At 39.0% G+C, this 15,063-nt stretch overlaps 1 protein-coding gene across 1 annotated transcript in view; it reads right to left on the bottom strand.

The window, feature by feature from the left end:
• The window catches only part of LOC103116156 (mono-ADP ribosylhydrolase 2), a 268,300-nt gene that overhangs the window by 211,982 nt on the left and 41,255 nt on the right, over window positions 1-15,063 (bottom strand). Inside the window, exon 6 of the mRNA XM_060201679.1 lies at window positions 3,459-3,497. Within this exon, the coding sequence (XP_060057662.1) occupies window positions 3,459-3,497 (39 nt within the window). The remainder of the gene's footprint in view (window positions 1-3,458; window positions 3,498-15,063) is intronic.

Here is a 15,063-nt window from a genome sequence, read left to right as displayed (position 1 = left end):
GATACTGAAGTTAAAAATCACTGATATAAAAATCACTGCCCTGGGAGTCAGGCTGTAGCGCAGTGGGTTAAGCTCAGGTGGCGCAAAGTACAATGACTGGCATAAGGATCCTGGTTTGAACCCCGGCTCCCCACCTGCAGGGGAGTCGCTTCACAGGCGGTGAAGCAGGTCTGCAGGTGTCTATCTTTCTCTCCTCCTCTCTGTCTTCCCCTCCTCTCTCCATTTCTCTCTGTCCTATCCAACAATGACAACAACAATAATAACTACAACAATAAAACAACAAGGGCAACAAAAGGGAATAAATAAATAAAATAAATATTAAAAAAATCACTGTCCTTCTATGCCAAGGTTTATACTTGTAGATCAGTAAAACACTCCCTCTCTCATGGGAGGAAGTGTCCCTCGTGGTCTGGGGAAGCTAAAGAAACATTTCTCAAAAGCACTCATACTTCTTTTTGATAATATATTATATTCTGTGTATTGGCCCTATTTCTGGCATAAGGTGGAAACTTGGAGCTTTGCCATACATCTCGGGCATCTGGCACAAGGTATAAGCCCAACTAAAATCTCCCTCAGCAGAGGAGAATTGGGGCAAATTTAAGCAATCTTGTACAGGCTGACTAAACCCATTTCTCCCCAACTTGCAAACTCATTGATTTTATGTTTGGTAGCTTGCCTAACACCAAAGTAGTTTATTTGTATGACAGAAATCTAAAAACTCTTCAGATCAGGGTCCCTTCTCCCCACTCCTCCCCCAGAGTCAATTTACCAGCACCTCACTGGTTTTAGGCATTCCAATTATTGCTCACTATTTCTAGCTATTATTGCGTCATTGATTTACCCATGAAGCCCTTAACTAGTGTTAATTAAATTCTCCAGATTTTCAACTTGTATGAGAAGAGGTGATGGAGGACAGAAGACAACATCTTGAGAGGTTCATTATGGATCATCTCAGAGACTAAAATATCTATGTGACTAGAAACCAGCCTGCCCATGAATGTCTTTTAAGACCAACTGGCACACTGTGTGGAGCTGTCCTGCAAAGAAATCCTCTGTGATTTCAGCACTATGGTATTAAGAAATGAAGAGCAAGTCTAGAGTCCATTTCACCCAAGCAACTTAACATTCTTAGACCACTGAATCTGACTTGTAGAGCTGCACTTGCTGGAGATGCGTACCCATTCCACCCCACCCCAAGCCCAATGGAACTGAAATCCAAAATGATGACCAGTTAATGCCTTCAAACCTCAGAAGCTGACTTCAACCTTATGGAATGTGCATTATCGTTAGTAATGATTTCTTTAAAATTATTCTGTGGTTTGGTCAGCTAGCTGCATCTCATTAAGGAGTCAACTCCCATTGCCTAGTGATGCATAAATATGGCACTTAGGTAAATGATCCTTAGCAAGGTAAATTCCTTGGCTGGCTGAAAGGGCAGTGCTCTCCATAACTGAGGGGTAATTCTGAAGATACTTTATGGGTACAGGATAAATGAGGAAACATCAGCAATACATTCCTGGGATTTAATCCAAGAAAAGGTAACCACTTTATGACACTTTTTCAACATCTGATTCTTTTAAATAATAAGACATCCTACATGGGCAAGGAAACTGACATTTTAATGGAAATTCTGTCTTGGACTTTATGTTTTACAAAAGACATTAGATTCCTTGTCTTATGATAGATGATCTTAGTAATAGATACTGAAGTTAGGGTTTGTGTGCTAGAACTTAATTTGAGAGATTATCCCAGGAAGCACCAAGAGGGAGGAGGGAAGTGAGACAGAAAAATGGAGCTATCCACTAATGAACATGTTAATGAGCCAAGGTCCATACTGGATGTTCAGGGCTCAATTCTACTCTGGGTGACATTACTGAAATTTAGTGTCCAACATTACATATTACCAGTGAGACCACAGAATCCAGTTAGTCTGAACTGAGATGAGAATATAAAATACACATCCATTTTTATTTGACTTGGGAAAAATGTACAGCTTGCAACTAATAAAACTTTTATTGTAATTATATCCTGAAATCAAGTTACACATATATTACATACACAAAATACTAAGTTGATTTCAGTTACTTGTTTTTCAATATGGCTCCTAGAAAACCTGAAACTGTACATGAGACTCATGCTCTATTTCTACTGGGTAGTGCTAGAATATTTATCAATGGACTTTGGTCTGTCACTGGCTAAAGATTGTTTCAGAGGATGACACTCAACTGAGGAGTCAGAAAACCTGCCCTCAGAAATTGGTGGTGTTAAACAGTAGTGTCACAGAGATAAAAGCTAGGAACAGCTGTTACATTCCCTCTTCCCATCTATGTCCTATATAACTGCTTCTGATTTCAGATATGCCCCCACTTTTATGTTCTCTGAACCCACTACCCTGGGAGAGAATGAGACACTTTGCAAATGATCAGAAAATAGACAGAAACTATATTCATTGCCTTAATAAACTATTATGAAGAAAAGGCATTAGTGTTATTTCTCTATAATGGTGACACAGGGATAGGGGTGGGAGTGAGATTTAAATCAACAAAGAGGAAAAATAATTTAGATCAAACCCTACCTAATGAGATTGGTTTAGACAAGGGGTGGGAGATATCTGGTCCACAGGGCTATACACAAGTTCCTGTGAAATCAATTGTTCTGGCCTTGACAAACAACTGCAGGTGGGACTTGAAATTTAATAGATTTAGGAGCTTTTTATCTCAGCAACACTAGTGCTCAGTTTTTACTTAATGATTTTGTATGGCCTGTGAATGCTGCTACAGATATCCCCATGTTGCTCTCGAGAACTACTTTGAAACTCTAGGATACCAAGTAAGGAGGAAATCCTTGTGAAGTAAAGAGGCCAGGCATGGGCATTTCAGAAAATTGCCCCAGGAAAAGCCTTAGTTAACAGCTGATATCCATCCTCAGAGAGCTGTGTACATAAACTAATCTCCAGGTGATTTCAGCCCCGAGCTGAGTCTACCTGCTAAAACCTTAGACCTTGGAAAACCAAATTATCACTGACCCACAGAGTACATGAGCAGAGAAATATTTAACCATCAAATTAATGCAGTAATTTGTTACACAACTTATTTTATTTTGTAGAAGATTTTAAACACACATAATTTATTGACTAGAGGACTAATTTTTCATTCAGATAGAAGCACAAAAGGAAAGGGGGAGCTTTCTCCAGTGTCATAGCACCTTTCATGCGGCTCTGGGGCTCAGTCCCAGGCTATGCACCTGGCAATGCAAGTGTCCTACTCAGGTCCCCAACATAACTCAGTTTGCTTAACATCACTTTGTATTTTTACTTAAATTGTTAGGAAGCTCAATGCCAAGTTTAAGGTTTAAATTCAGTAACTTAACTGGAAGAGTTAGCAAAACTATTTTTTTGCTTTGTAAATTTGAGCATGACATTTGTCTATCTTCTAAGAATAAAATTATAAATTTGATACCTGGAATTTCTTTCATGTCAACATCTTCATTATTATCATCTGTTAAAAGAACAGAAAAGATAACGTACATGAAAACCAGAAACATCAGAATGTTCCAATCTAATAAAGTTGCCAATGTATAGACCAAGATCTCAGTAAAAAAGGAGTGCAAACCATATTTTGATTGCCTTATGTTATCAAGTTTAGTAAAGAAGAAAGCATATATGTTAGCACACAATTTAAAATCTAGTTGACAGTATCTTTTTAAAATGTTTGTTTATAACAAAGCATTTATGCAATCACAAGTTTTACTTATAAAAAGTCATGCTGGTGGGGCCAGGAAGTGGTGTACCTGGTTGAGCACACATGTTGCAGTACACAAGGATCCAGGTTCAGGGGAAAGCTTTGCAAGTGGTGAAGCAGCGCAGCAAGTGTCTATCTCCCTGTCTCCCCCTACCCTCTGATTTCTGGCTGTCTCTATCCAGTGAACAAAAATAATTTTAAAAAAGTAATGCTGGTTACTTTACTCATTTAAATTCCAAGAAATGAAAAAGTCACAGCCTTTAAACATCCCATTGTAAAAAATTTACTCAAGTAATGCACGATCGCCTCAAATTTTTGACAAGCACAGGCAGTATCATTTAGTTGTACAATGACATCTCTGTATCTCACCTCTGCACTATGACACAAGAGTGACTAGATTACTACACATGCAAATACAAACTTTTTTCTTCTTTTGCCTCCAAGGTTATCACCTGGGGCTTGGTGCTGACACTACAAATCCACTGTTCCTGGTATCCATTTTTTTCCCCATTTTATTTGATCGGACAGAGAGAAATTGAAAGAGGAGAAGGAGACAGGGAGAGAGAAAGATAAGCACTTGCAGACCTACTTCACCACTTGTGAAGCAGACCACCTAAAAGTGGGAAGGGGTAGGGTGCTTGAACTTGGATCACTGAGCGAGTCCCTACACTTAGCACACTTAGCCAAGTGTGCTACCACCAGACTTTCCAAATACAAACCTTTAACCATGAGATCTCGTGTGCCTGCACTGATCACAATATTACCATTTAAATCCCTTCTTGTCATTTTTTTCTGCATTTTTAATGTGGTACAAGGGAATAAACCTAGGGCTTTGCACATGATACTGCTGGGGTTCCTATAGTCCATATTTTCTATTTGTTTTTTCTTTTCTTTTTTTTTTTCAAGGACAGAAGAGAGGAGAGACATCACAGTACAACTCTGCCATCTGTGAAAATTTTCAAGTGTCAATCATGGTGCTCCCAAATAATACTGAGATTCAACCCAGGGCCTTACACACTGCATAGCCTGCACTCTACTTGAGCTTTCTCCAGACACCCTCTAACTCCTTTAAATGAGACAAGGGCCATTCTTTCCCTTCTGCTCTGAAAGATATTTTATTTATTTAAATTTTAATATGTCATCCCTCACCTTAAATGTTCCTCACAATATCAAGCCCTGCTTCATTTCCATGTTTCCTCTTCTCTACTCAATACTACTAGTTTATTTTAATTTTTTAGGTAGGGAAAAAATGGCAGTAAGAGTGTGAAGGAGAACACAACACCAAAACTTCTGTTGGTGCTGTGGGGGCTTATGTGTGAACCTAGGTCATACACATGGTAGAGCAGCACACTACCCAAGTGAGTTACTTCTCCAGCCCTCTACTCACAGTATTTTGACCCATATTCAGACTATCAATGCCATCTACCTTCTCTGTTTTATGGTTTCCTAATTGCTGCTCTATTCCACTCCCAATTTAACTTGTTTCTGTCAGACAGACTTCAAAATACAACTCTGATATGATTCACAATCATGTATTGATTAATCTTGCCCTAGTGAAAAAAGTGTAGGCTTTGGAGGTAAGGTTTCAGTCACTTTTTGGTTTCTCTCACTTTTCTCACTTTCAATACCATTATTCCACTCCTACTACCACCTATATAAGCAACACTAACTCCTGCCTCTTCTGTTTCTGCCTTTTCTTTTTCTTCCTTTTATTTATTTATTTATTTATTTTTGCATCTAGGGTTATCGCTGGGGGGCTTGGTGTCAGTTCTAAGAATCCACTCCTCCTGGAGGCCATTTCGTCCCATTTTTGTTGGCCTTGTTATTATCGTTATTGTTGTCATTTCTGCCGTTGTTGGATAGGACAGAGAGAAATCCAGAGATGAGGGGAAGATGGTGGGGGGGAGAAAGACACCTGCAGACGTGCTTCACCACTTGTGAAGCGATCCCCCTGCAAGTGGGGAGCCGGAGGCTCCCACTGGGATCCTTATGCTGATCCTTGTGCTTCAAGCCACATGCGCTTAACCTGCTGCTTTACCTCCTGGCCCTGGCAAAGTCCTTTTCTACTCACATTCATATTTTAAGGTCATGCTGAGACATTATAATATCTACTCCACCCAAATTTGTGTGAAAAGAGTTTCCTTTGGTATATCTTATTTTTATAGCCTTAAGTGCATAACCCTTAAGGACATATGGATTCAGGTCTATGAGCTGGCTTCTACACTCACTCATTCATTAGCCATGTAATTTTTAAAGAAGTTATCCAAGCCTTCCTGAGTTCATTAGTTGTACAATATAATAACAATGGTTCCTACATAGAGTTGTTGTTAAGAACTAAGTGAAATGCTATCTTCCTGACTGGATCTCCATATATAAAACTCCATTCCAGGGCACTGAGTGGTAGTGCAGTGGGTAACACATGGCATGAAGTGCAGGGGCCGGTGTAAGGATCCCGGTTTGAGCCCCTGGCTCCCCACCTGCAGGGGAGTCACTTCACAAGCAGTGAAGCAGGTCTGCAGGTGTCTCTCTTTCTCTCCCCCTCTCTTGTCTTCCCCTCTTCTCTCCATTTCTCTCTGTTCTATCCAACAACAATAATACTAACAACAACAGCAACAATAAACAGCAAGGGCAACAAAAGGGAAAAAAGATTAATTAATAAAAAAAAAATTAAAAACAAATTCCATTACAGACTCAACTCTGTGCCTTCTCTTGCATCACTTTATAATATACCATCCATTTGATTATATGCTTTCTAAAAATCAGCAGACCTCTCTACCTGCCTTATCCATAGATTTTATTGTTGTTGTTGTTTTCTTTTTCTGTTGGAGTATTGTGTTTGTATTACTCTACACTTCACCTCTCAAGGGGATTCCCCACTCCCCACACCATCAAAAGATGAGAGACAAAGAGGAAGATAAAGGACAGATGCGTAGCAGGACTCCGTTGCTTTTGGATCTTCCCCTTTGCAAGATGCCGCCACATAATGACTGGGGGTAGAGGAGGTTAAACCCATGTTCTTAAGCATAGTAAAGTATGTTACTCTACTATAGGAGACCTCTCCCAGTCCCTATCCATAGTCATTTCTTTACACAGTAAATATTAGCTGAATAACTTGTTGAGTGAAAACTAAATTGAACTTTGGCCTGGGAGAGGAGAACTAAGTTAGATACCACATAGAACACTGGATAACATGGCTATCTGCTAAGTATTAGCTATCTTTATAATTAAATTCCAGGGTCTAGCTGTTAGTATACTGTTTTTCATATGCCTATCACTAGATCATTAATTCTGCAGTGATGAAGACCATGTCTTATGCTCTTTTGTATTTGCTAATGGTTAATTTTATATACTAAAATAACTAAAGAAATTCCTGATGAACTGAATTTCTGTTATTTCCTACAATTAGAATAGTATATATGTATGTGTGTGTATATATGTGTATATATATTTACATATATATCATGATTTGCAAACACCGAATGGTTTTCAACTTCCTCTTTAACATATGCTCTACATTTTATCACTTTCTTAGTCACATCATTAAATGTGATTTTTTAAAAATGTTCTTTGTTAATGAGAATTAGAGATATATTATTCAGTGGGAGTAGAAAATGCTTTTTTTTTTTTTGCCTCCAGGGTTATTGCTGGGGCTCAGGGCCTGCACCATGAATCCACTGCTCCTGGAGGCCTTTTTTTTTCCCCCTTTGGTTGCCTTTGTTGTTGTAGCCTTGTTGTGGTTATTACTGTTGTTGATGTTGATGCTGTTCATTGTTGCATAGGACAGAAAGAAATCGAGAGAGGAGGGGAAGACAAAGAGGGGGAGAGAAAGATAGATACCTGCAGACCTGCTTCACCGCCTGTAAAGCGACTCCCCTGCAGGTGGGGAATTGGGGCCTCTAACCGGGATTCTTACGCAGGTCCTTGCACTTTGCACCACTTGCGTTTAACCCGCTGCGTTACTGCCCAACCCCCAGAAAATGCATTTTATTTGGGGTTTTGGAAAGGTAATTCTTCATATCCATATTTAAGTAAATTTTCCATTTCAAATATGCAGGAAACAGTAGTGATTTTCTATATAACATATTCCTTTTATTCTTTATATGAATACAATTGTGGAAAGAGCATTTCTTAGAGATATAATTTCCCAACAAAGTGACTATCAAATGTTATGAAGTAAACTCATCACAGATTCTTCCCTGAACTTTTTCTATTTAATCAGAATTTTAATTTCCAGCCATTTAATATCTATCGCTATGACAACAGACTCTAGAATATTAGAAGGGAGAGAATCTCCAAAGCTCTTAGGGAAAGCTAAGGAGTAAAACATCTGTACATAACAGTTTTTCTGTTAAACACTCATTTGCAGCCTACTTATGTCTAACATTTTGTGTTTGAGCCAAGGACAAAAAAACAAGATGAGAGCTTGCAAAATAGCTAACCTAGGTGAGCCAAGCCCACCATATGGAAGGGAGCTTTAATGCTATGGTATCTTTCTCTTTATACCTTTCTCTTGCTATCTAAAAAGTGGAGTGGTGAAAGCCCAGTGACAACAAACCAACCCCAGTCAAGATGAATCAAGACACTGGAGCTGCTGTATGGATAACATCATTGGTAAGGGAAAAAACAAACAAACAAACACATATTGCTGAATTTTAGTTTGTGGTAGAATGTAGTCAGTGTCATTTATGAGATGTATCAGAGTAAAAGTAAACACTTCCAGTCAGATTACAAGGAATGGCCTTAGAAAACCACTAATGCTTATATTTTGGCATGATTTCTTCAGAATGGTCCCTTGTCCTGAAGTATCAGGCTTGGTGGTAGCATTCATTCATTCATTCATAAGTCTGTTTACTCATGTTAGTAGTTAAGTATATACCCAGCAGGTTTCAACCAAGGTGAGGAAAAGATTAGGATTTTAAGTTTCTGGTCTAGTATTTGGCCTTTTGACATTTGGCATTGGTTCACCCACATTGTTCTTATTGCTCTGGCTCTGTCCATTTTGCTTTCACTTTTCCAAAGTCGTTGATTCTGTTGCATTGATTCTGTTTCCACTTCTTCTCTACCACTGATAAATTTATTTAAAATTGGAGTATGTTTGCTTCTTTTCGAGTGTTGGGTAGGAATGAGTCAGGAAGAGAGGGAGGAACACTGCTTAACCACACACACATAGGTAAAGGGGAGAATGCAGGGTGAAACCTGGACTAGCAGGCGGGGTACTGCCGCAAAGTAAGGGACTCTGGAGAAGGAGCAGAAGGGTGGGCTTAGGGAGGGAGTTTAAGCCCTAGGGTGGAGGTGAGAGTATGTTGCCAACACCCATAATGTGGAGCTAAGAAATGAAGCCCATGTGTAAACAACTATGCTGCAAAACATTAACATCTAAATAAAATGGAAAAAGAAAAAAAAAAAAAGTATGCCCAGAATCTGGACTCAGACTGCTTGGGTTTACTTTCAGGTCCAGAGTTGCGTAACCTTGGACACATTTCAACTTCCTCACCTAGAAATTAGAGCTAATTAAATACCCAGCCTTCTAGAGATAATAAAACATCTGAAATGCTCAATTAGTAAAGCGTGAAAATTGTTTACATAGAAGAAACACTCAATACTGTAACACTGCTATCATCATCACTACTTTTACTACTAAAACAACCATACACTGAGTTCCACCACATGTAAAACTTATTCTAGACCCAAAAAGTACAAGCTGCTAAATCCTGCTCTTGAGGAGACCACAAATAAGTGGTGAAATACAGAACACAAATAAAACCACTGATACAGAAAAGTAGGACAACAGTCAGAACAGGAAGTAACATGTTCTATGATGCTAGCAACTAGAGGCTCCAATGGGAAACCAGCCAAGAGGCAGCAGCTCAAGCAGAGAAGGTCTATAAGACTGTTTCTGAGATGAGGCTTTAAGCTCATCTAAAAGGTGATATGCAGTTAACTAGAAAGCAAAGAAGGAAAGAATGTGTCATTGTTTTCAAAACCACTGGGAAAATTGTTACCTGGTATCCTCGGAAGTGGTTGCTCTTATAGAGTGTCACAGAAGAGACATTTTAGGACCAGAATTCTTAGTCTTAGTGGAAAGGTTTATGAATACAACTTCTGGTGAAGGTAAGAGAGAAATAGGAAACAAGGAGGTGGGAAATAAAAACGACACCTCCAGTAGACAGTTCCTTTAGGAGGAACCTGCAAAGGGATTTGAGAATACCAGTTTACCCCACCCCCTTCCCTTCTTGTAATTGGTCAAGTTGTATTCACACCCTCAACCCTTCTTCATAATTAGCTGGACTAGTTCAGGTGAGAGTAGGCTGCTATTCCCAGACTCCTAGCCCTCCAGACTGAGGGGGCTGGACAGGCTCAAGCTGGTCCTGGCTGCAGGTGAGCTCCAATCTGTTAGCCTTTTCTCTCTCTTCCCTTCCTGCCTCCCTCTTTTCCTTCCTTCCTTTTTCCTTCTCTTGTTCTTTTCTTTCCTTTTCTATGTAAATAAGCACAATTCCTAACACCTGGGGGTGAAAGCATGTTTCCTATCATTATGTTTCTAATTCCAGCTGGGATGAGTACCCACCTATCCCTGAGGACTTTCTCTTGATTACTGAATCCCACTTAACACCATTCTGAAAGCCCTTTCTCAAATGACCAGTGGGATTTACATATGAATATTCAAACTCCCTTCTCTCAAGTAAACCAAATCAGAATCATGTTTTACAGTGTATTCCAGAGTCCTCTCTCCCCCTCAACAATTGGGTTGAATTCTAGTTTTCATTCTAGTTGGCATTAGGTTTATAGTTTAAACCCTTCTCTGTACCACACCCCAATTCTCCTTGCTGTGTATTTCTGGAATCACTTCTCAAATAAATGATTTATCTGTCAAATCTTGTTTCATGGCCTGCTTTTGCAAAACTCAAAACTAAGATAACCATACTCAAACACAAGGGAAAAAAGAAAAAAAGAAAAAAAAAAAGCAGATGTGAAAACACTATCCATATGAATGATCAAAATGTTTTCATGGAAATAAAACTAGTTCTGAATAATTAAAGGAAAGAGTAACAGGAGGAACTATAAATGGTGTGCTCTGTCTTTGCTAGATAATGAAGAAAGAAGCTTTCATGTTGGGAATGGTGATTAATATTATATATCAGCATGTTTGTATCTTGGAATGCCTATACATTTGCCAATTATTATTCTGGGTGTGTCTGTGAAGATATTTCTGAATGAAATTGGCATTTGGATTGTTTGAATGAAATAGATTACCCTTCTGAATGTGAGTGGGCTTCATCTAGGCAGTTTAATATTTAGACTTTAACAAGTAAGTACACTACCTTTTGTGCTGGGACATCAGATTGTTCCTGGTTTCTCAAACCTTATGGGGAGTTGTGATTGGGAACTGTACCAAGTTACACAGGAAAATACTTGCAGTGCTAACTGGTAGCCAGGAGCAGCCAGAACCTTCTTAAAATACTTGTGAACCCTTGAGGTCCTGCACTTAAAAGACCACCTGCCTTCCTTCATCTGAACTAATACAATCAATTATGAAATTACATGATTGACTCTCCTAGTTCCTAGGCATTTAAACTATGGGAACTACACATTGACATCTCCTGAGAATCCAGTTTGTCAACTGCAGGCCTTGGTACTTGACAGCCTCAATAAATATACATAATCCATTAGATATATGTGCTATTACTATTGGTTTTCTCTTGAGAACCTAGATTAATAAACCTGGTTGATGCATTTAGAATCTATCCTGAAAATTAAGCCATTTTAATCAGAAGACTGACACACCTAATCGTTTGAATGATGAAGTTTTCATAAAAGAATTTAATAGAAAATAACAAAAGGTATGCCTATTTGGGCATTATTTGTATTAAAGTACTGAGTACTTTTGGTCTGCAAGGTACCTAATGTACTGTATAATGTAAGTATATTAATGAAATCTGCTTTAGTTCAACATTATTTTATATAATGTGCTCACTTGAGTCATATTTGTACAACATATTTCCAATAGGAAATTTTATTATAAAACCAAGAACCAAAAAAAAAACACACCAATATATATGAAAGATGACAAACTATGGGGACAGGAAGTCATATCACTCAAAATTTGGAAGCAGTTAGAAGAGCAGTGGAGCATGGGAATTAAACTGCTGCCAACCAGACTTCCCTGGGCAGATGACCCCACCAATGTGTCCTAGAGCCCTGCTTCCTGAAAGCCCTGACCCACTAGGGAAAAAGAGAGACAGATAGGAATATGGATCAACCTATCAATGCCTATATTCAGTGGGGAAGCAATAACAGAAGCCCAGACCCCATAATGACCCTGGGTCCATACTCCCAGATGGTTAAAAACAGGGAAGCTCTCAGGGGAGGGGATGGGATATGGAGTTCTGCTGGTAGAAACTGTGTGGAGTTGTACTCCTCTTATCTTATGGTTTTTGTCAGTGTTTCCTTTTTATAAATAAAAATTAAAAAAAAGATTTTGAAAAAGAATAAAGCTTTTTTAAAAAATAAAAAATAAGTGGAGCACCTGTTAAGCACACACATTATAGTGTACAAGGATCCAGGTTCAAGCCTCTGGTCCCCACCCACAGAGGGAAAGTTTCACAAGTGGTAAAACAGAGTTTCAGGATTCTATCTCTCTCCCTCTCTACCTTTCCTTCTCCTTTCAATTTCTCTCTCTCTATTCAATAATAAATAAAAATATTTAAAAATATGTAAATGAATAGAATACAGCTAGAACTTTAAAGTATGATCTCAAAACTAACAGCATCATTATCACCTGGGAATTTGTTGGAAATGCAAACTACTAGGCTCTACTAAAGAACTATAAAATCAGAAACTTCAGGACATTCTTTTAATAACTTCCATTCTTTTAATAACTTCAAGTGATACTCAAACTGAAGTTTGCGAGTAAGTGGTCTATGACACTGATATTTGTGTGCTGAAGGAGAATTTTTTTTCTAAATGTAGTTGTTCTGCTTTTTTGGATACCTCAGTGATGATCTACCTTGTAATATCTAGCCAGCACTAAAACGGAGGAGTATGCACAACATATGAATGCTAGAGCTGAGAAGCAGTTATTATTATTACTATTAGATGAAGTATTATATGCTCCCCTTTGTTTTTAAAATGACACAGATATCATTCTGGATTATTGCATATTTATCCCAGGTCATGGCCAAGTCCCTTATATTGGCTAGTTTATGTAGATGGATTGAGACTGGTATCATAGGATCTTCTTTGGTGCATGGGGAAGTGATTATTTAGGACGGACAGTTGCTTTCATGGCCCACTAAGGTATAGTCTCCACTCCCAAGGGGAAAAAATAAAATCCAAACCACCACGTCAAAAGCAAAATGGTAAACAGGAAAAGTGAAAAGGACAATCTTTGTGCCCCGTTCTGTGAGTTCCCCATGCCTTATTTCAACCATGAACTGAAAAGAGAACATGATTATTCAGGTAACAAACTTTTAAAAAAGTTTTTATTTTCCCTTTTGTTGCCTTTGTTTTATTGTTGTTATTAATGTCGTCATTGTTAGATAGGACAGAGAGAAATGAAGAGAGGAGGGGAAGATAGAGAGAGGAAGAGAAAGACAGACACCTGCAGACCTGCTTTACCGCCAGTGAAGCGACTCCCTGGAAGGTGGGGAGTCAGGGCCTTGAACCAGGATCCTTCCGCCGGTCCTTCCGCTTTGCGCCACGTGTATTTAGCCTGCTGCACTACTGCTGGACTCCATGTTTTGTTTTTAATAAAAATTTGTTACCTGGGAGTCAGGCGGTAGCGCAGCGAGTTAAGCACACGTGGCACAAAGCACAAGGACTGGCTTAAGGATCGGGTTTGAGCTCTGAGCTCCCCACCTGCAGGGGAATCACTTCACAGGCAGTGAAGCAGATCTGCAGGTGTCATTTTCTCTCCCTGTCTTTCCCTCCTCTCTCCACTTCTCTCTGTCCTAACAATGGCGACATCAATAACAACAACCATAACTACAACAATAAAAAAGGGCAACAAAAGGGAAAGTAAATAAACAAATACAAAAAAAAAGTTTTTTAAATGTTAGGGAGAGTAAAAGGAGAAAGAAAGGGGGCTGAAAATTGACTTACATATTGTTAACATGGTAGTCCCGGTAAGAGTAAGTGAGCAAGGGAAGAGAGACTTACATGTCTGAGGTCAGGACCCAAGTGGCTGAATGGTGTGCAGGCTCCCCAGGCTTCCACTTTTAAACCCAAACCCCACCTACACTTTCTCAGCCACACCTGTAACCACTCCCATCCCTGGGTGGTACCTCCTCTCCCAGCATTCCAGCCACACCTGTAACCACTACTGTTTCTAGGCAGTAATTTCTATAACTTCTCCCTCAACAAAAACGCCCCCCCAAAACAAACAAAACAAAACAAAAAACAGTCACCTACAATAGATCATGCAATCTCCTTGTCAAATTTTCAGGGATATGCACACATATAAAAAGCTGAACACTTAAAATGATCTTGTGTCTCTTATTTAGTGAGCTCTCAAGTTCTCTCTTCAGGTTCAATTTCTCACTACAGGCTCTGTCTATCTTTTCACTTTCATTACCAGAGGCTTCTAGGAGCAATTTGTATTTTCAGGAAAAAATACTTATCATCAATAAAAATAAAATACTTCAAGTCTTATCAGACATTCTGTTGGGTTAGGTGGGAGTAGGTATTGCTATCCTCAAGGTTTCTTATGAAATTTGACACTGCAGAAATTCCAAGTAAACAATTATCAACAAAGGGTATCAGTGGTACCTGCCATTAAGCTAGAAATCTGATCCCACTGAGTGCTCCAAAGTCACTGGTTATTGGAGAAATGCAAATAGACAACAATGAGATACACTTCATCCCTGTGAGAATGTGATACCTTAGAAAGGATTGCAACAACAAATGCTGGAGAAGTTGTTAAGGCAAAGAAACCCTCCTCCAATGCTGGTGAGAATGTAAATTGGTACAATGTATGTGGAAAGCAGTCTGAGGTCCTCTCCACATGGACCTACCCTATGACCCTGCAATTCCTCTCTTGGGGATATACCCTAAAAAAAAATCAAACACACTCATCTAAAAAGATTTGTGTCTACCTATTTTCATAGCAACACAATTTGTAATAGCCAAAACATGGAAGCAACCCAGGTACCTAACAACAGACGAGTGGCTGAGAAAGTTGTGGTCTATCTATATACACAGTGGACTACTACTTGGCTATTAAAACTGATGAATTCACCTTCCTAACCTCCTCTTGGGATGGAACTTGAAGGATTCATGTTAACTGGGATAAGTCAGGAAGAGAAGAATATGGGATGATCTCACGCAT

This window comes from Erinaceus europaeus, chromosome 1 (genome assembly GCF_950295315.1).
Source record: "Erinaceus europaeus chromosome 1, mEriEur2.1, whole genome shotgun sequence".
NCBI lineage: Eukaryota > Metazoa > Chordata > Mammalia > Eulipotyphla > Erinaceidae > Erinaceus > Erinaceus europaeus.
Note: the sequence above shows the minus strand (reverse complement) of the source record. Positions and strands in the feature narration are given on the sequence as shown.